Here is a 19,635-nt window from a genome sequence, read left to right as displayed (position 1 = left end):
CCCCGCCGCGTCTCCTCTCTCGACCTCAGTCCCGTCACCTGTGAGCTGGAGCCGGAGTCCTGCCCAGCGCTCTTCGAGGAAGCCGAGCGGAGGGAAGGTGCAGGGCTGTTAGCGGGAGCAGAGGCCCATCTAGAGGAGACGGGACCCCGGGGCGTGTCCTCCCAGGACGCCTACCGCCAAGGGCCCTCTCCCCCTCGCGGCCCCCCGGCCCCGACCTCCCGGCCACCCCCCGGCCCCGCAGCCCCCCGCGCGGGACTGGAGCCCGCGGCCTGGAGGGGGGCGCTGTGTCCGCCCCTCGCCGCCTGGCCCCGCCCCGCGGCCCCGCCCCGCCCCCGCCCCGCCCCCGCCCCGCCCCCTCCGCGGCCCGCCTCGCCTTTGATGCGCCGCGCCCGGCCAATGGGCGCGCGGGGAGGCGCGGGCCGCGGCGGCGGGCTGGGGGCTCGGCGCGCCCCGGCGTCAGTCGGGCCGCGGCGACGGCGGCAGGAGCGCGTCCCGGCGCCGCCTCGGGCTCGGCTCGGCGCGGGGCTGCTCCGGGGGAGGAGAGCCAGGCGCGGCTCGGGAGCCGGGGGAGCCGGGGGAGCCGCGGGCCCCGCGGGCCGGGCGCATGGCTTAGGGACGCCGCCGCCCGCCGCGCCCCCAGCATGGGGAAACTTCACTCCAAGCCGGGTCAGTGTCCCCGCCCGCGCCGGCCCCTGGCCCCGGCCGCCCTCGCCCTCGCCCGCGCCCTCGCCCGCGCCCCCGCGACCGCTAACTCTCTGCCTCTCCTTTCTTTCCGGCTCCCGCCGCCGCCGCCGCCGCCGCCGCGCGCGATGTGCCTGCAGCCGCCGTGTGCAAGCGCAGGGAGAGCCCGGAAGGTAGGCGCGCGGGGCACGGACGGGGGAAGGACGGACTGGCCTCGCCCGCGGGCTCTTATCCCCAGGCCCCCTCCCCCGCCCCCAACTCCGCCACCAGCCCACAGACCCGCTGCGGGGGCAGCCTCCGCGCCCCCTTCCTGCCCCACCTACCCCTCCTCGCCGTCCTGGGCCCTCTCCCGACCCGCACCCCTCCCTCCGCGGCCCCCGCCCTCCGCGCTCCCTGCGCCCCCTCCTCAGACTTCTAACCCCTTCCCCGAGAGCTTGCCCCAGGCTTCCCGGCCTCACCCCCGTCTCCCGAGATCTGGGCTCCGGCGCCCCCTGCGCCCCTCTTCCCCTCATCCCGTGCTCACTGCACCGGCCCTCGGACCCTCACCCCAGACCTCCGCAGTCCTGCCCCCTGGCTCCTGCCCTTCTGGTCGGCAGACCTTTCCTCCGGGGTGCTGCTCCCCCTTCGCGCTCCCCGCTGGGTCTCCGCCGAACCCCTCTCTCCCGGCGACCTGCGTCCCTATCTCGGATGGTGCCCCGCTGCCTCCGCCGCGCCCACTCTCTCCCTCCCCTCTCGGGTAACTTTCGGCCCAGGGGCCAGACTCAGGGGCGTCTTGTCTTCCCCGCCCCAGGTGACAGCTTCGCGGTGAGCGCCGCCTGGGCTCGGAAAGGCATCGAGGAGTGGATCGGGAGGCAGCGCTGCCCGGGCGGGAGCTCTGGACCCCGACAGCTGCGGGCAGCGGGCACCGTTGGCAGAGGAACCCGGGTACGCTCCCCACCTACCTTTCGGCCCCAGAGGCGGGTCTCCCTGCCCACCCGCCCCAACTTTTAGCACCCTCTTGGCACAGCTTCTAAGTCCAGAAGTCCCTTCTTAGCCGCCCCTGCCCCACCCCGTAGGTACCCCTCCTGTCTTGGGGAACCTGAGAGGTGGCTCAGGTGTCAGTCTCCCGTCCAGCTGGGGGTAGAGGGCTGTCTGGGGAGGGAAAGGTCCTAGATGAGGCAGGCCGTGGTGCAGCTCCAGTCTGTGGGGAAGCTCGTCTGTGCTGGAGGGATTTGGGGGCCTGCTCTGATTTCTACCCTGTTTCTGTGGCCAGCATTAAAGGGTGGGTTTGGAGGGGGGTGCTAGGAAGACAGGGAAAGCATGTAGGGGTGTCTGGGTGGAGGGTGGGACTGTACTGGCCTCCACATGTGTTCCAAGTGTCTGTGGCATTCATCGGTACCATCTGCCCAGGAACCCTAGTAGAAGGGGCTGTGATGTGGGTAGCAGAGCCTGGGGGACTCTGAAATCTGGTAGAGCCCTTCACTGGGCCCACAGGGAGAGAGAGGGTCTCCTGCTGCTGTAGCCAGGGCCTGCCCTGAGCCTTACCCCAGTGGGTCACTGAGATTGGAGTTGTTCCTGAGGTTGGGGGTTGGGGGGAGCAGTAGATGCGACAGGGGAGTGAGTCCAGCCCCAGCTCTTGGCCTGGGACTGGTGCTCACAGATGTCCAATGAGCTCTGGAACTCTGCACGGGGCTTTCAGATGGTCTGCGTGGAACTCGAGCAAGCCAAGGATCAAAGGATGAATCAACTTTTTGATGTGACATTTAATTTTTTTTTTTTAACTTCGAGGGGAACGGACTGAGTCTCAGGTCTGGTTAGTTCTTTGGTCTTGTCCATGGGCTAGGGAGGGAGGGGCCTGTGGAGTTTTCAGATGTGAGTGTGTGTGTGTGTGTGTGTGTGTGTGTGTTTGGGAGGTGGCACCTGGGTTGGTTGCAGTTGGGAGGTGGGCCTGTGACTTACATGCACTCTTGTGCATGTATGAAATAATCTCTGCGTCTGGGAGAAGCCCCCATCTCCTCCTCCACCGCCTCCCTTAGCTGGGGGCTTTCTCTTCATTTTTCTTCATCTGTTGGCTGGGCTGGAATTGGAGCTGCCGTCCCCTTGTAAAGGTCAAACCTTGGTGGGTGGGGGGCACTGCGGTTGGGGCCCTTTAGAAAGAGAACTATAAACTTCCCTTTCTTCCCCCACCATTTATAGTTTTTGATCTACTTACTTATTTAAAGCCTAGTGAAAATGATCCGATTTAGCCATATGAACAAATGCATTTGCAGCTCAAGACAGAGGCCAACTGAGTGGATTTCCATTAATCAAGTTTTGGGTTTTTTCAGCCTGTTTATTTTTACAAAGTATTCCTGCAGAATGACATTTATTTGCAGTCCCTTCTTTTTTTTCCTTTTTTTTTTTTTCCTTTCCTCAACTGCCAGGCAGCTTGCTCCATGCTTTAGGGGAAACTTGAAATACAAGCGAGGGCTTACTTCAATTGACTTTTATCTTCAAAGCCATAACAAATGTTACCCGCATGTTTTTGGTGGGTCTCCTTGGCATCCAGTCCTGGAGGATGGGAGGGAGGAGGAAGGAAGGAGAGGAAAACAAAAGTCTGTCGTTTTTAATTAAATAGTAGTATTCCCAGCAAGAGGAATGTGAGCCAGTAAAAGTTGCCATTGGGGGAAATGAGGGAGGGTGGGGAGGGGGCCCCAGCTTAAGTCTGTGGCTTTGGTGAAGTCATGGAATCTTGTTGCTTAGTTTCTTCCCCCAGCTGAGGACAGCATGGGGTGGTGCTTGCCTTGTTTCCTCAACTCGTCTCTCAGAGAAACACTGAGGGTTCATTAACCTTTGTTCAAAGCACTTTTGAAGATGTGAGACATGGAGCCATCAGTGTGACATATGTTAGGTGGTGGAGGGTGGGCCCTGCCATCCAAGGTAGTAAGAGGAGGGGCCCTCTGCTCCTTGGGGAGTTCTGCTTGGTGACTGGGACCCAGGCACCCAAGTTTCTACCAGCTCTGGCCCAGCCACCAAACCCACAGGGGTGGGGATGGCAGTTCACCCTAGGAGAGGTCAGGGGAAGCCCAGGGTGTGGCGCTGCTTGGTGGGGACATGTGCACCGATTTCAGGTGTTGCCTGGAGGAATGTTTGTTATCTTAATAGTCAAGCATGTCTTTTACCAGGAAAGATAGTAACTAGGACATCAAGCCCACGATTTCACGGATATTATCACTTAGGATGGAGCTAAATTGAAAGAGAGTGTTGAAAGTTGATTCTGAGAAAAACATTAAGTACAAGCGGTCAAATTTGTGACTGTGGAAATGGAATGTCCACAGTTTGGGAAACCTGGAGAAATAGTGAATGAGACAGCAGTGGGCAATCTCCTGTCTAGTTTAATTTCCGTGATTCCCAGCAGCGCAGAAAGGGTGGCTGCAGGCTCTTCCAATAGATCATCAGGATGTACGGTGTGGGCTCCAAAGTCAGCTGGATTCTGGGGGCTGGCAGACAGGGCCCCCCTCCAGCCCCAGGCCCAGGATGGTCTCTGTCTTTACTTCTTCACCTGGCCTTTCACCAAAGTGGCTGGAAGCACATTAGGGGTTCATCCAACTGGCATTATTATTATTGTGATGAACATTGCTATATATTAAGTGCCTGTATATGTCAAGCACTTTGCTTACATGATCTTACTCCTCTTCATAGCCCTATAAAGTTGTCAGCCGGTTGGTGTGGACTCTGTCTTTCTGTTTCTCTGGAGCACTTTCTAGACAATGGGGGCCATGTGTAGCAAAGCCCTGTGCTAGAGCATATGCCCAGAGGGTGCCTCCCTTACTAATTTCCAGAGAGGCGGCATGCTGACCAGCTGCTGAGCACTTGGGGAAGAGGTGGGTGGTGGGCCAGGTAGGAGCAGAAAGGGCCCCTGCTTGCCCTCTTCCTTCCTGACTGGGCCTGAGTAGCTTAGTAAATGTCCAGGGTGGGTCCCAGTTGCTTGGAAGGTCCTGGGATGTGAGAGGGTGACCTTGCTGGCACTAACCTACACCTGCCATCCTGAGTACAAAAATAAATGAGGTCAGGCTCTGGCACTATAGCTTGTCACCTTGCATAAGCCATTGTACCTAAGCTCATCTGGGAGGCAGGTATAGTAACATTCTCATCCCTGGCAGGGTTATGGCACATGATTCTTCAAAAAGATTTCAGAAGGGGGAAAGGTACTGGGAGGTTTACCGAGGTGGCTGGGGGAGATAGGAGCCCAGATTATGAATCCAGAGGCTTCCCGCCTTCGCCTGCCCTGCCATATGCTATAGACGTGCTTGGAGGGACACAGGCTAAGGGCTTCTGCTCTCCCCCTGTGGGGTGTGATGGAACTTCAAGGAGTCATGTGTTCAGAGGAGAAAACTCATGAGAAATGTGACATGTCCAAGTACTATGAGAGAAGAACAGTAAAGCGAACGATTTAAACATCAGACAACAGTGTGCTAAACACTTAGAAGTTTGAATAAAGCATAATCACCTCAAAGGGATGCAGGAGGAGAGGTAAACATGAAGCTGTAATGGCAGTTACACAAGAAAACCAGTTGGAAATACCAGGTCTACAAAAATGTCATATAATAGGATGGGTGAAATCAAAAAGCTTGTCGAGGAATGGAGCCGTGGAGTAGACAGGGAGAGCCTGATGGCCTAGCCCTTGGAGAAGCAGAACCCGGGTGCCTGTGTGCTCGCGTGGTGTGTACCTGCGTGTGCTTACATGAATGTGTGGGACCAGATTTAAGGCCAATCCCCCAACCCCACTCCGTCCCTGCAGTTTGGCTTTTCTGTTCTTTTATGGCAGGGCTACCTTAAGAGTCGGGCTGAGAGCTGTGGTGCTGGTAAGCCTGTGGGTTGATGGTGGCCGCCAGGCGGGTTGCTTATTGATTAGGGGGCACCTAGTGCATTTTGACATTTGGGGAAGATTGGGAGGGCGCAGCCTGGGTCAGAGCCCGTGGACGTGTGGTCCTGGGCGATGAGATTGGAGGCTGGCTCTGGGCCCGGCTGCTGCCCGAGTTGCCGGATTCCAGGGGAATCACCCTTGAATGATACCAGTTGGCACAATTAAAAGGCCCCATGTCTTCACCATATGGAAAGCGTTAGGCCTCCTTACGTGGTTTCGAAGCTATGTGCCGGGAGGTAGACTTGACATTTGAGGTAAAGCATAAATTAAATATTTGGTGTTTTCAGAATTAAAAGATGATTTGCTTTGAGGCTGGTGGAGGCATCTGGGCCTCCACTTGCTGGCATCTTTGGGTTCTCCATGGAGGGTCTCTGCCTGTGGCACCCAGGGCCAGCCTCTTAGCCCTACCTGGCAGCTTTCTTTATCCTGGGGGAGTGGGGAGGAGAGCCTGGGTGTTGGCGGGGGGGGGGGGGGGGGGGGGGAGCTGGGCAAGGTGCCAGATGGGGCTTCTGGCTTCTAATAGGGTTGGGTCTCTCAGGAGGGCGGGTGGTGGGCAAGGGTGTCATATTCTGAAGGCTTTAATGGATCTCTGTGATGTGGTCTCTGGGAGGCCTCGAGGAGCATCTCATCCTGCCTTTGAAACTTTTCTTCCCTGAGAAAGAAGTTCCCCTGGGTCAGGCCGATGCATGTTCTAGTCCCTCGTTCAGAAACAGCCCCTCCACATTTACTACAAATTGTAGTAAGCCTGGGGAGAGGCTGAACCAGGAAGCAAGCATGGCATGTGTCCCGGGGTCCCAGAATTCAGGGGAATGTTGCTTCCCCTCACCTAGTGGGGATGGCTGGAGTGAGGTGAGAGGGTGGGCCACGATGCTCCTAGCACTGGGAAGCTCCAGTACCATCCTCAGGGACAGACTATCCCTGTGAGGGCTTCAAACAGCTACCCGGCACATCAGCAATAAAAGAATCACTTTCTGAGTAATACATCTCCTCTTGTGGTAGCCCGGGGCACGTAGTGGGCGCTGCCTGATGTGTTTGCTGCCTGAATGGGTGAGTGAATGAATGAAGCTAGCTTAGGCCACCATCCCTGCCTCATTCTCTCCCAGATCCTCTTCCTCAGGCAGGTGGAAGAGTGTGAGTAGGCCTTTTCTCTCAGGCACTCTGTTGTTAGTTATGATCAACAATGAGTTGTTACTCATCATTAACTCCCTAGCTGTACCAGGCATCGAGGATACAGTGACAAATAAAGGGGTTGTGGTCCCCATCCTCCTGTGGCTCCTAGCCTAATAAAGGAGACAAAGGAACCAGCACATAAATAGGCACGTTACCGGCCCTGGGAGAAGCTGCGTGAAGGTGGCACTGAAGCAGGAACCTGACAGGCCCTGAGGAAGAGGATGTGGGAGGAGAAGGCTGGCATCCATGCCTGGAAGAGCTGATGGAGGCCCCAGCCTTGCCATCGTCCTTGGGAACTGGGTGCTGGTTGGGTTGGGAGCATGGACTCCCAGGTGGCTTGCAGCCTGTGGGGACTACAAAGCTTTCCTGGTGCTTTAGGCTTTCTGAGAAGCCCTGTGTGTTAGTGGCTCTTGGCATGTTTGAGCTACCTGTCCCCCTGGACAGGTGTGTGGGGTGGAGGAGCAGGGTGGGTAGTCAGTGTGCCACCTCAGCCAGCAGCATGTCCCTTAGAGCTGATTCATGTGGAGGGTCGTGGACGGCTGTTGGGATGGCTACCCTGGGGGGAGAGGAGGGTCCCAGCTGTGCTGGGGTCTGGCGGGGGGGGGGGGGGCGCTGAGGGATGGGATGGAATTGGTTGCTCAAGGCAGAAAGAGGCACCTCAAGGGCTAGGGGGTAAGAGGCAGTGACAAGCCAATCCCAGAGAACTGTTGTGAGCCTGTGTCTGAGGGAAGAGGGTCCCTTGCCTTGGGTTACCTGATGTGTCTGAGCAAAGGGAGCGCCAAGGGACCCTCTAGTCAAGGGGCCAGTGCCCTGGCCCACCAAGGGATCTGCTAGCACCGGCGAGCCAGGCACCCCTCAGCTCCCAGCTTGGGGGTTCCTGCAGCCTCGTTCGCTGGCTGTAGGTTCACAGTGTGCTTTGGTTTAGAAACTTTTAGAATTTTTAGGTTGCTTGTTGGATTCCAAAGCAGGCGCTTCCGGCTGCTCCCTCACTCTCCTTTCTTTTTCACTCACACATGTTCTTTTTGTGGCTCTTGTCTCTCAGACATTCTTTCTCTTCCTCTCTCTCTCTCTCTCTCTCTCTCTCTCTCCCCCCTCCTTCTCCTCTCCTCCTCCCTCCCCCCCTCTCCCGGAGGAAGGAAAAAATTCAGACTCTCACAAACAAAATATCTGCCATTCCATCTGAGGGAGAACTGAGGCAGGAGCCCAGAATATCCTGGAAGAAACGCCAGAGAGAGCTGAAGGCCTCAGTTGTTTAATCTGGAAGGCGGTCTTTGATGTCACCGGGCTCCGTTTATCCTGGGAGGCTGCCTGCTTCTTTATGGCTGGCTTCAGACTCTCCACATGAAGAATGGCCGAGAGCCTTCAGGGGCCGGAGGAAAAGCCTGATCACTCCCCGAAGGGCAGGCCTGAGGATGCTGCCCCTCCTGCCAAGCCCAGGTGGGGTGGAGACCTTTTCCAAACAAGCATTTCCAGAGACATAAGTAATTCTTTGATAACTTCACGGGAAAGCCGAGGGGGCTGTTTATCCATGTGGGCAGCAGTCACAGGGCTTTGCGAGGAAAGCTCAGGTCTCTCCACGGGTCATCCCTAGCCCCAGAGAGGCGGCTCTGCCCACCCGGGTGTGCCCTGGGTGTGAGTTTGCTTAGAGGAATTGGTCTGAGCTTCACTTTCCTTACTTGTTGAGCCACGTGGGCGGTGCCCTGTGTGCGTGGCCCTGTGTGTGGCTGAGGCCTTTCAGAGAGCCCAGGGATCCTGGCGGGGGGCTTCCCAGTGGTGTGGCATCACTTCCCTTCTCTGGGCCTCGGGTTTTCCAGCTGAGAAGAAGATTTATCATAATTTAACAACTATTGGTGCATTTTATTCAAGTCATTCCTACGTCTGTGCAATAGATATTGAGTACCTATTTTAGGCCATGTATACATTTGCTCTGCCAGTAGAGCATGGTATCTGTGTTCATGGAGTTTATACTCTAGTAGGAAAAGAGAAGTATTTTTAAAAACAAATGATGCAATTTAAGTTGTGATACGTACCTCAAAGGAGGAGTCCTGGGTGCTTTGCGAACATTGAATGGATATAATCTGGGTGGCTGTGCATTCCACAGATATTTGCATGTGTTTAGGATGGTGTAGAAACTGTGAACCATCTGGCACAGTTCCCCCCTCACCAAACTTAAGAGTTCAGTGGAACTAAATGTTCATCTTTGCCTTTCATCCTGTTTTCTTATCTTATTGCATTGGTTAGAACCTCCCATACTATTTAATAACTGTTTGTTGTTTAACTAGTTAAGAAAGCTTCTTCCAGCCCCTGGCTTGCTAATATTTTTGAAGGCAGGAATAAATATGGAGTTTTGTCAAATGCTGTTGGGGTGTTGTCATCCTTTGCTAATATAATAAATGATTTATATGCCTGATTTACATCATTAGATTTCCTAGTGTTCAACTTCTTTGTATTCCTAATCTCAGTGCTCCTTTGTCACAAGACACTGCTGTTTAAAAAGGTTGCTTTATTTGTTTTGCCAATCTTTCACTTTGGATTTTTGCATAGATATTCACGTTAGATTGGCTCATAGTTTGGGCAGGTGGATACTGAACAATGAAGACAATGTTAGGGGAATGTTGGAGGACACTCAGGCAACTCTGAGAATCTAGGGCAGGGAGTGCCAACTGGCTTTGGGTCAGAGGTGGTCTTGGAGGAGCTGTGATTTCAGTCCAAAGGTGAATTGGGGAAGGGGTGGCAGGGAGGCAAGAGGGGGAGGCGTGTAATAGCACTATGAGTGTCTGCTGTATGGGCCAGCAGTGTGTGAGAGAGCCCTGTAATGAAGGGGGCAGTTTGTTTGAGATGCTGGTTGAAGTTCATTTGGCTAAGGGGTCACAGTTTGGGCCTGGGGGGCCTTCTCAGCCATGCTATGGGCCTCTGTCTTGGTCTAGAGGGAAGACAAGTAGCAGGCCCTATGGGAGGGGCCAGCAGGACAGAAGTGGGGTAGCTCTTGTGCCTGGGAAGAAGGAATGTGGGGACGGGCTCTCAGTTGTAAAAATACTTTGGAGGATAAAGAGGAATCAAGTGACTGTATCTTCTGGGCTCAGTGAGAGATTCTGGAATGTCTGCATTGATCCACACATAGCACTATGGCTCTTGGGGGTCATCCAAGGGATCTTTGAGGAGGCCACCAGCAGGTAAAGGACCAGAAGGAGAAAAGTACATAAGGCAGTGTAGCGTGATTCTTAAAGAGTAAGGACTCTGGAGCCTAATATCCTGGGTTCAAATCCCGGTGGCTCAATTTTCTGACTGTGGGACCTTGGGCATAGTGTCTAACCTCTGTGTCAGCCAGGGGTCTGGCAGGAAACAAGTGTACTCCAGATTGTTTAAAATAACTTCTAAAGGTGTGGGAAGGGTTAACAGAATCTTCATGGGGTATTGAGGCACCCAAGGACTGCTTGGCCCCTGGCAGAGGCAGGGAGGTGTTACCGTCCCAGGGCAGAAAGGGCAGGGGAGGAAATGTTGGATATTTTTGGTTTGGATCCCTGTAGGAACTGTAGCTGAGGAAGGTCAGGCAGGAGCTGTAGATATGGAAGATGAACCATAGTCAGAGACATGGTGCAAACGTAGCGGGGATGGGAGAAATACCCCGACCTTTTTCTCCTTGTATCCTCTGGTTTCCTGCTAGGGCCTCCTATTGGCTGAAGCTGGAAGCCAGAGACCAGGAAGCTTCAGCAGATTGGTCTAAGGGAGTCAGCTTCTGGGGGCACAGAGCAGCATGGGGGGTGGGGTGGATGGGGGTGTGGAGGGTGATGGAAGAATCAACTCTGGGCCTCAGTTCCCTCATCTATAAAGTGGGGATGAGCAGTTATGGGGACTCAAACTGTAAAATGGTTATAACTGCCTAGCACAGAAGTAAACGCTCAATTCAAGTTAGCTATTGACCTTATAAAGCCTTAAGAAACACCACACTATGGAGATTCAGGGAATGCTTCCTGAAGGAGGTGGCATGTGAGGAGGCTTTAAAGGATGATTCAAGTTTAAAGGGCCAGAGAAGTCCTATTAATGAGCACAGCAGGCTGGGCAGGAGACACTCAGGAGGGGGTGGGGACTGGGGGCCCCTGGGGGGCACCCGTCCTATCTCAAGGGGGCAGCACCCCTCAGCCCCAGCCAATTGTTACCATGTGGGAATGCGGCCCTGGTGTTGCCACATTTGATCATTAAGAGAATTCAGCCATCTGGGTTTTTGTGTGAAGTCATTCTAATTAAAAAAAAAAAAAATCATCAACCAAATACAACTTTTAGAAAATAGTTTCTTTGGGTGGAGCCAGGCAGCTAGATTTGGCCTGTTGTGCCCTGGCTCATGAGACGAGACTTTGGTGGGTAGGAGTGTGTTAGTGGTGATTGTGCGTACACGTGAGCGTGAAGGCTGCCTCGTGCTTTCCACGTGGTTTTTCCGTGTGCCGTGCCCTGGTATTATGCCAACGAGAGACGGGCTCAGCAAATCCAAGGGTGGGGCCGGCGAGGGAGAGCTGGGAAGCGGGGACAGTGTCTCAGTCCCGCGGAACACCGTGGGAGGGCCGGGTGGGGTAGGCACAGGGAGATGCTCTTGGGCCCCTCTGTGGACGGCTCTAGGCCCATTTCAAGCTCGTGTCTAGCATCTCGCATTGGTTCTCTTACCCTCCATTAGACCCGCCTTCGGTTCCGGCCTCGTAGTCCTCAGCCCCCGGTCCCGCCCCGCCACACACCATGCGGCAGGTGTCAGAGGTGTAGCTTGCAGAACCTGACTCCCAGTTGCAGGTGTCCCCAGCCAGCTGGCTCGGCTCTGATCCTCAGTTTGCACATCTGCGGAGTGGGTAGAGCCCTGGTTGCTAGCTCACTGGGGTGCTCTGAGAGCGAAATGAGTTTCCTCCTGGCTGCTGAGGGTGAGTAAAGCAGATGCCTCTCCCCTTCCAGCTTTTCAGACTGGCTTGCTAATGGTCTTGCTAATGGTCACGCTGATGTGTGCTAAACGTGAAGAGGAAAGGAGCAGGCTGTGGTGGGAGAGTAAGGGGGCTTCTGCTGTGGACTGGCGGGGGTGGGTTGGGGGTGTGACGTTTAAGTTGCTGGGGCCCAAAGAATAAAGAGCTGGCTGAGGAAAGGGTCATCTCAGACAGAGGGAGGTGCAAAGGATGTGATTGCTGCAGATAGTCTTCAACTCTCTCCTGAGCATCTGGCCCAGGACCAGATTCTCATCTCTGAGATGTTAGGACAGAGACATATTCTCCAGCAGAGTGGGGTAGGCATTGCCTGGGGTTGTGGGGACAGGGGTCTGTGACAGGTCACAACCTGTCATGAGCCCTGGTCCACCCGCTGCAGGTGATGGGATATTTTTCTTGACGTCCGGCCATTCTGGCTTCCCTCCTTTCTGGCTGGATGGTAGGTAGCGGGAGAGCCTGTGGAGCTGATCAGCCGGCCTGCCGAGTGCTGCCCGAGCCCCCTGGCGTCGAGTGCTGATCTGGGGCTCTGGAGAGGGGCAGAGCATAAAGGGGCCCTGTTAGCAGGGCCGGCCTGTCTACCCTCAGGCCACAGGTGAGGGCTGGGGAAGACCAGAGCCTTCCCAGTGGGCTCAGGCCCAAGGATGTTTTTCTCATTCCAGAAGGCCACACAGGCTGGCAGGCTGCTCACACAGAGGCTTAGGCTTGCAGCCGCTCCACTGAGCAGGTTTGGGGGCGCTGTTGCTATCGTTTTACTGATGGGGAAACTGAGGCACTACAGGAGCCTACCTCCTTGCCCAAACTCACTTGGTTGACTTCAAAGTGGGCTCTTGTTCCAGCAAGATTCAAATTCAGGTTAATCTGATTTTAGAGCTATCTTCCATCATTATAGATGAGACTTTTTCCCCCTTCAGCCACATGTTATAATCCCCTTCGTGGCTCATGAAATCAGTTTAGCGATCGGCATTTAAAAAAAAAAAAAAAGAAAATAAAAACAAGAGAGAACAATGCTTAAAGTAAGAGGAAATACATATCTTCCTGAACTTTTGTTTAATTTAGAGACAAGTCTATAGATAACAGATAGATGGATAGACAGATCAATCTAGATCTATGGATACCTACACACACATCTGCACCCAAATCCACATATACAGAGGCCCTCTGGAATGTAATTCTTGCTGTGGGTTGAAGTGTTGGAAAACACTGATGTTTGGTCGCTGGTGAGGGCCCTGAGCCTGAATGCTGTGTCAAGCCCCAGCTCTGCTTCCTACTAGCTGTGTGACCTTGGGCACTTTCCCTAACCTCTCTGTGCCAAAGTTTTCTTTCTTAACATTAGAGCCTTTTGCTTTGCTGACTATTTGGTCACGACAGATTTTCCCAAGATTGCTGGGGGTGCTTTCTTGCCTAGGTAGCTAATGTGCCCTCTCCTGGCCTTCACCTCTGCATCTCCAAATATGCTGAAGAAAAGGAGGGTGTTTGGGTTCCCTTTTGCTGCATAACAAATTACTCCAAATGTAGTGACTTAATCCTTTTGTGATTTGCTTAATGTTATGCAATTGGGCTGGGCTTGGCAGGGGCAGCTTGTCTGTGGCTCTATGTGGTAGAGTTGGGTGGCATGAACAGCCAGAGGCCACCAATTCCACTTGGGTCATATGTCTGGGGCCTTGGTCCTCTTCCACGTGGCCTCACCACACAGCGAGCTTGGGCTTCCTCATAGTATGGTGGTCTCAGGCTAAGCTGACTCACTACTTGGTGTCTGGCTTCTTGGGAGTGCGGCAATGGAAACTGCCAGGCTTTCTGAAGGCTTAATCAAGTTTGTTTAAATCAGGTCACCAGTCTAGCTCAGGTCTAGCCAGGGGAAGGGACTACCTAGGGGCATAAATACTGGGAGATGGCATTCACTGGGGGCCCATCAAGGTGGTCTAGCAGAGAGGATGGTCTCCTGGAGAGAAATTGCCCAGGGACTGAGTTGGCAAAAGGAGTGCAAGGTGTCAGTTGGATTTAGGATTCTAGTGCTTACGGCTGGGTGTGGCAGGAGTTGTCTTGGTGGGATGACAGCAGAGGCGGGGCCAGCCTGGGTCACGAGGGGTCTGAGGAAGCCTTGCATGTGAGCAGAGCATGTACTTGCAAGAACATCCATGGCTGTGTTATTTGGAAGGCTGAAAAATGTGTCACAACTCAAATATCCATCACTAGGAGACAGCTAACAAACAATGGGATAGCCGTGTCATGGATCTCTCTGCGACTTGTGAAACCAGGATGAGTGAGGGTGGGCAGCGGGCTGACGGGAAGGAAGCCCTGATATGCTATTGAGTGAGCAAAGCGAGAGCAAAACAGAAGTATAACGTGGTCCCGTTTTCACAGGATACAAAAGTCTATTCAGGCCCATGTCTATATATTTGCAGGTGCACAGAGAAAGATCTGGAAGGATACACTGTCAAAGGCTGCTTCCCTGAGGATTGGAGTGGTGGGAGGTGGTGAGGAGAGAAGGAGTTTCACTTTTCACATTATGTGTTTCCACATTGTTTGACTTTTTTTTTTTTTCCGTCCAATGAGCATGGGCTACTTTTGTATTTTTCAAAAAGCCCATACATTTTAGAAGAGAATGAGAGACAAGAAGTGGATCACATGTGCAGGAAGCCAATGGAGAGGCTTTGCTGGAGGGGGCAGAGAGGGAAGACAGTGGCCGGAGGGGGGTGTGGGGTTGGGAAGGGCGCAGGGTCCAGTGAGGACCACCTGCATCAGAACCTCCTGTGAGCCATCTCAGATGCAGAGACCTTGGGGCCCCTTCTCTGCCAGATGCTCTCTGAATCGGAGCCTCTCTATCAGATGATGCCTGTCCTGCCTGGACCTCTGTGGGAAAGGCCGTCGAGGAGGGGCCAGAGCAGGAGGCACGGCCCATCTGTAGGGCCATCGGGACCGCACGAGCGGCCCCATGGAGAAGCTGGCAGAGTCCCTGACTCACGCCCAGCTCAGGCAATGATTCTGTCTCCTGTGCATTTCCTCATGGCCGTGGCTTCTTAAGCCTACAAGTGGGTTTTGTAGTTGTGGATACCTGGTCTTTCTTTCAAGACCTGTCAAGACCCTTGTTTTATAACTGGAAGGGAGGCGATGTTAAAAGGACCTCTAGACTGGCGCTGTCCCATAGAACTATCTGTGATGATGGCAGTGCTCTGTGTCCACACTGTCCAGTAAGGGAATTGTTAGCCACCAGCGGCGGAGCACTTGGGATGGGGCTTCTGTGACTGAGGGGCTGAAATTTAAACATATTGTATTTGAATTAATTTAAATAGTTGCATGAGGCTAGCGCCTCCCTCACAGAGACCACGGCTCAGGACCAGTAGAGAAGATCCAGTGCTGCGGAACATCAGAGTAACCCCCATCGTGAGGGGGATCTAAGGAGTTATTTGCAGCAGGTGGTGGTGGAAAGAGAGTTTTGCCCCCAGAAAGCTCTGGTGAAACCCTTCCCAGGGTCTTTCCAGACCCGGCTCCCTGGAGGTGTGGCTTCCCTTAAGTGTGGAGGAAGTCGGCCCCACTGGCCACTGCTACATCAGGGATGGGAAGGATCGTGGTATCCTTCCAGGTGGACAGATTGGAGCACCTTCTCCTGCTGTCACCAATCAGGCCTTCCCGGCCTCCTTAACTTTGGAGGACCTGCTTGCCATCTTGCTTCTGGAGTGCTCGCTTTGGCAGCACGTATACCATCTTGCTTCTGGGGTTCGTGGCTGAAGACCTGTCCCCTTGGCCCTGGTGTACAGAGCCAGAAGGTATAACCCACCCCTGGGGCAGTGCTGAGAGGGGCCAGCTTTTCTCCAGGAGGAACAGCCAGAGCTTGATGGTCTGCAAAGCCCTCCTCCCAGTCATTGGTCAGGCATTTAAAACTTACAGAGAGCTGCCCAGGGTTGGCATTAATACCATGAGGGAACTGAGGCCAGATGGCAGAGTCCATAGGGCTGGTTCTGTGTGGCTCACCGCTGCGTCCTCGAGGTCTTTTGCCCTGCTTGCACATGGCAGAAGCTGAAGGGGCACTTTCTGGGGCGACAAGGCTCAGAGGGGCTAGCAGCTTGGTGAGAGGGCACACGGCCCCAGAGGGGCAGGAAGTCAGGCCCTGTCCCTCCTTATCCCACCTCCTTATACAGAGCCACGCTGCTCCTTGCCCTTGAAGAGAGCCTCTACTGGCATCTCCCCTGCCTTTTCGAAAGAGTCCTCACCTTTCTTCATTTCGTAAATGAAGGAATGCATATGGTAAAAGATGAAAATAAATTTAAAATACTACTAAAGGTTATGTGATGAAAAGGAAGCCTCCTTGCCACCTCTGCTGCTGCCTCCCAGTGGCCCTCTCCCCAGGCACTTGCTGTTTCCAGTTCCTCGACATGCTTCCCAACTTGCTCTGTGCAAATGCACCCTTATCTGTGTGCAGACAGCACAAGCCCTCTTGACCGATAGGACTGGGAAGCACTGGTATTTGCAGGTTAATTGAAAAATGGACGTAAGGTGAGAATCATGAAAAAGTGTTAGAGACTGTTTCCCTTGACCGTCATCATCTGGTTCTGCACCTTGCTTTGTTAACAGCGCATCTTGGAAATCAGTCCATATCAGTACAGTTAATCTTTTTTTTTTTTTTTTTAGTACAGTTAATCTTATTGCTCTTCATGGCTCTCAAGCCTTCCATTCGAAGGACGAAGGACAGGCCATAATTGATTGCACTGATTCCCTGTTGTTAGGCAGCCAGGTGACTTAGGGGCTTGTGCCTGCGGTCTACCTGAGATCAATGGCGTGCATTTCTGTAGCTCTACTTCTACACGCATGCCCCTGCTCCGACACACACACACACACACACACACACACACACACACCGCACACCCTGATGTGATTTCCAGGTGTGGCTCTATTACTTTTCTGCCAAAGCCAGAGTTTCTCCCGAGGGCCTGTGTCTTCAGAATTCAGGAGGGTGTCGAGTTTGGGGTGGGTGTTGTGGTTAAGTAAGCGTGACCTTTCTTGGTGTGGATTAGTCAAGATCTCTTGGGTTTTCTACCCATCGCCACTGTGTCCTACAAAGGCGTGTTATTGGCCCGTGTAACCGGGAAGTTCTGAGAGTGAATCAAATTCAGATACGTTGGATCTGAGAGCTTCGATTCTGTCCCAGGTCAGTGGTCTGTGCCTTTAGCGCCGCTTTCTTTGGGGTTGGCTTCATTCTCAGGCAGGCTCTCCCCAGGTGGTGGCAGCCTGGCACCCGGTGGTTGGGCTGCCATGCCAGGCCAGAAGGGAGTATTGTAGACAGATCCCAAGCTGGGCTCCCATTGTTTTGACTTGGGTCACATGCCTGTCACGGACTCAGTCCCTCTGCCTCTGAGGATCCTGGGTCATCCTGGATTAGGGCTGGGATCAGCCCCAAACCTCTAGGGCAGAGAGGGAGAGGGTAGGCGGTTCCCCAGAGAAGAAGCACCTGTGAGAGAAAGCTGCAGAATGCACCCTGGATGGTTGGAACCAACATCTGTGCGCTGCCTGGCCCCTGGAGTAAAACCCACTGACTGCCGCTCCTGTCAGCAGCTGGCGAGCGTGGGTGGGGACAGAGCAGCCGACAATGAGCTGACTATCTGGGGAGAACTACTCCTTGCCATTGGGTCTTAGAAGAGCCCTGGTAGTTTGTCACCTTCTCCATGCAGCCCACATGGGTCATAGCCTTCCTTTCAAGCTCCTAGCTTCCAGTGATAATGATCTTAACCTTCAGGGAGTAGGTAACAAGATTCTTTTGGGAAACTGCTAAATCTGCTGGTGTCTCTCTTCAAGTAAATGCTTTCACCCCTTTAACTCCAATTTCAGGGCACCCATAACCTCCCCATTAATAATCTCTGCCTGAGTTTGCATGTTTTCTTGTTTTAAACCTCACTATTATTATTATTATTATTATTATTATTATTATTATTATTAATTTCTCATGTGGGTCTTCTCCTAATTCCAGGAGCCACAGAGCTTTGGTCCTGGGCTTTGGATCTAGGTTTATAGGGAACTGTGTTGACTGTTTTGACATTGGATCTTAATTTCTTCACTTGTAAAATGAAGGAAAAAAGTTCCACATCTTGGAGTTGTTTTGAGGATTAACTAAAATAATGCATGTACCAACTTAAGGCTTCACCTGCAGTAAGCACTCAGTAAACATGCTGGTAGCTCAGTAAGACCTCCAGAGCTGCTGGCAGGTTCTGGAAGATTCCTGGGAAACCTGCTTCATCAGTTGGGAGCCCAATACAGCACCTGGAAGGGGCTTGGTTGCCGTTTGGTGGCAACCAGAGAGGATTAGAGAGAACTTCTGTGTTTGCTGAGGGGTTGCTGGGTGATTCATCTTTATTTCCATTTGGGAAAACTAAGGCCCAAGAGGCTCCCGTGACTCATCCAGGTGTCTTAGGGTTAGTTTGGGTTAGTTGTGGGTATCTTTATGTTCTGATCTTAGGACACCCCTCTGCTTATTTTCAAAACTGTGTCTCCTGCCTGGCCAAGGACACGCCACAGGTGATGGCTCACCTGTGTATTACGGGGCTTGGGATCGGGACTTGCCAATCTCAGCAAAGCGCCAGCCAGTAGCCTGCCTGGCTGGACACCAGGCCTGGGGGGAGGTAGGTATTGTTCTGTAGAAATGCAAACTGGTGCTTTGCTTTGAGAGTATTAAGACACAAAGTCCCTGTGGTTAACAGCAAATTAATCACAGTATTAAGGAGGGAATGTCTGGGTAGACATGACTTCATGAGCTTGTCATAAAGTCTGCCCCTGCCATGTTTCACTCTCCAAGATTTTTGACTTTCAGAAAAGGAACCACAGATAGAGTTACCAAGTTTTACAGAAATATTTTTACTGGGCAGAAGATTGCTTTATGGTGCGAGCCAGTTATTTCAGGAGACAAGCAAAGAGCCCTTTATTCTCACGTTCTGTGGGAGGAAATATTATGCTAGGAAGCCCGCTTCTTGGATGGGCCATTTAAGAGGCTGGGTCGCATTTCTGGAATTGGGAGTGGGTGACAGAGATGGTGCAGGGAGCTTGGGGGGCTCCTGGGCATGTAGGAGCCCCCCAAGCTCTTACCCCTCCCTGGGGATTCTGGGCTTGTCATGTGGGCAGAAGAAAGCCTAAGGTCACAGAACAGGGATAGGTGGTGGTCAAACATGGGCTTGGGCCTGAGGGTATGTGGCAGAGAGGGGAAGACACTGGGGTGGGTGGCATGCCGGTGTGTGAGGCCCTCCCACTGCTGGAGAGACAGTAGGCCCAGGTCAGAGCAGTCTGTGCCATTTGTCAGGTGTGTGACTCTGGATCCTCAGCAATTGGAGTGTCATTTTTCCGTGTGTGACATGGGGCTACCAGTTATCCGGCACCTGGGCTTGTGAGGATAGAGTGGGATTGCCCACACCCAGCATTCACTCGTTTGTTCAATCCATAGCGTCCGCAATGATCACTGGAGGCAGGGAGGCTGGCCTTCGTTCCTTTAGTCCACATTCCAGAAGCAGCTCATCGTGCGCCTTGCTTTGCTCGTGCTCGCAAGTGCCTCGGGCCTGTTTCCTGAGTCCCGAACGAGGACTTCTGGTCTGATAATGCAGTCATGAGGGATTTGAGCTCTGGGCCACCCCAGCTGGTTGGAGATTTATGGACCTCATTCCTCGAGCTGGTCAGTATTTCAGTTCATGGAAGGAACTGTTCTTGCCTGGCAATCAGGGGAAGCGAGATGATTGTACTCAAGGAGAATGGGTTTGACTTTGGTGGATCGAGACTGTCCCCCACTTCCCCCCTTGACGTGGAAGAAGAATGCCGGCCAAAAGTTTTGTTTGTGTCTGGAGCAGCCATGCGCCTGATAAGGAGACGGCATCCTTGCCCCCTTCTTGCTGCTGACCATAATCCCTTTTAAGTTGGGCGGTTGGAGAGGGTTGATTTATGTCCTTCTCTTCCTCACCTCCCTTTCGTTATTTA

At 53.5% G+C, this 19,635-nt stretch overlaps 1 protein-coding gene across 1 annotated transcript in view; it reads left to right on the top strand.

Annotated features, from left to right (window-relative positions):
* Positions 1–543: 543 nt before the first annotated feature.
* The window catches only part of NKD1 (NKD inhibitor of WNT signaling pathway 1), an 84,454-nt gene continuing 65,362 nt past the window's right edge, over positions 544–19,635 (top strand). The window contains exons 1-3 of the mRNA XM_025447182.3: positions 544–666; positions 822–854; positions 1,472–1,605. Of these exons, the coding sequence (XP_025302967.1) occupies positions 642–666; positions 822–854; positions 1,472–1,605 (192 nt within the window). The 5' untranslated portion in view covers positions 544–641. The remainder of the gene's footprint in view (positions 667–821; positions 855–1,471; positions 1,606–19,635) is intronic.

The sequence above is a fragment of the Canis lupus genome, chromosome 2 (assembly GCF_003254725.2).
Source record: "Canis lupus dingo isolate Sandy chromosome 2, ASM325472v2, whole genome shotgun sequence".
Taxonomy (NCBI): Eukaryota; Metazoa; Chordata; class Mammalia; order Carnivora; family Canidae; genus Canis; species Canis lupus.
This window is presented reverse-complemented; position numbering and strand designations above follow the sequence as displayed.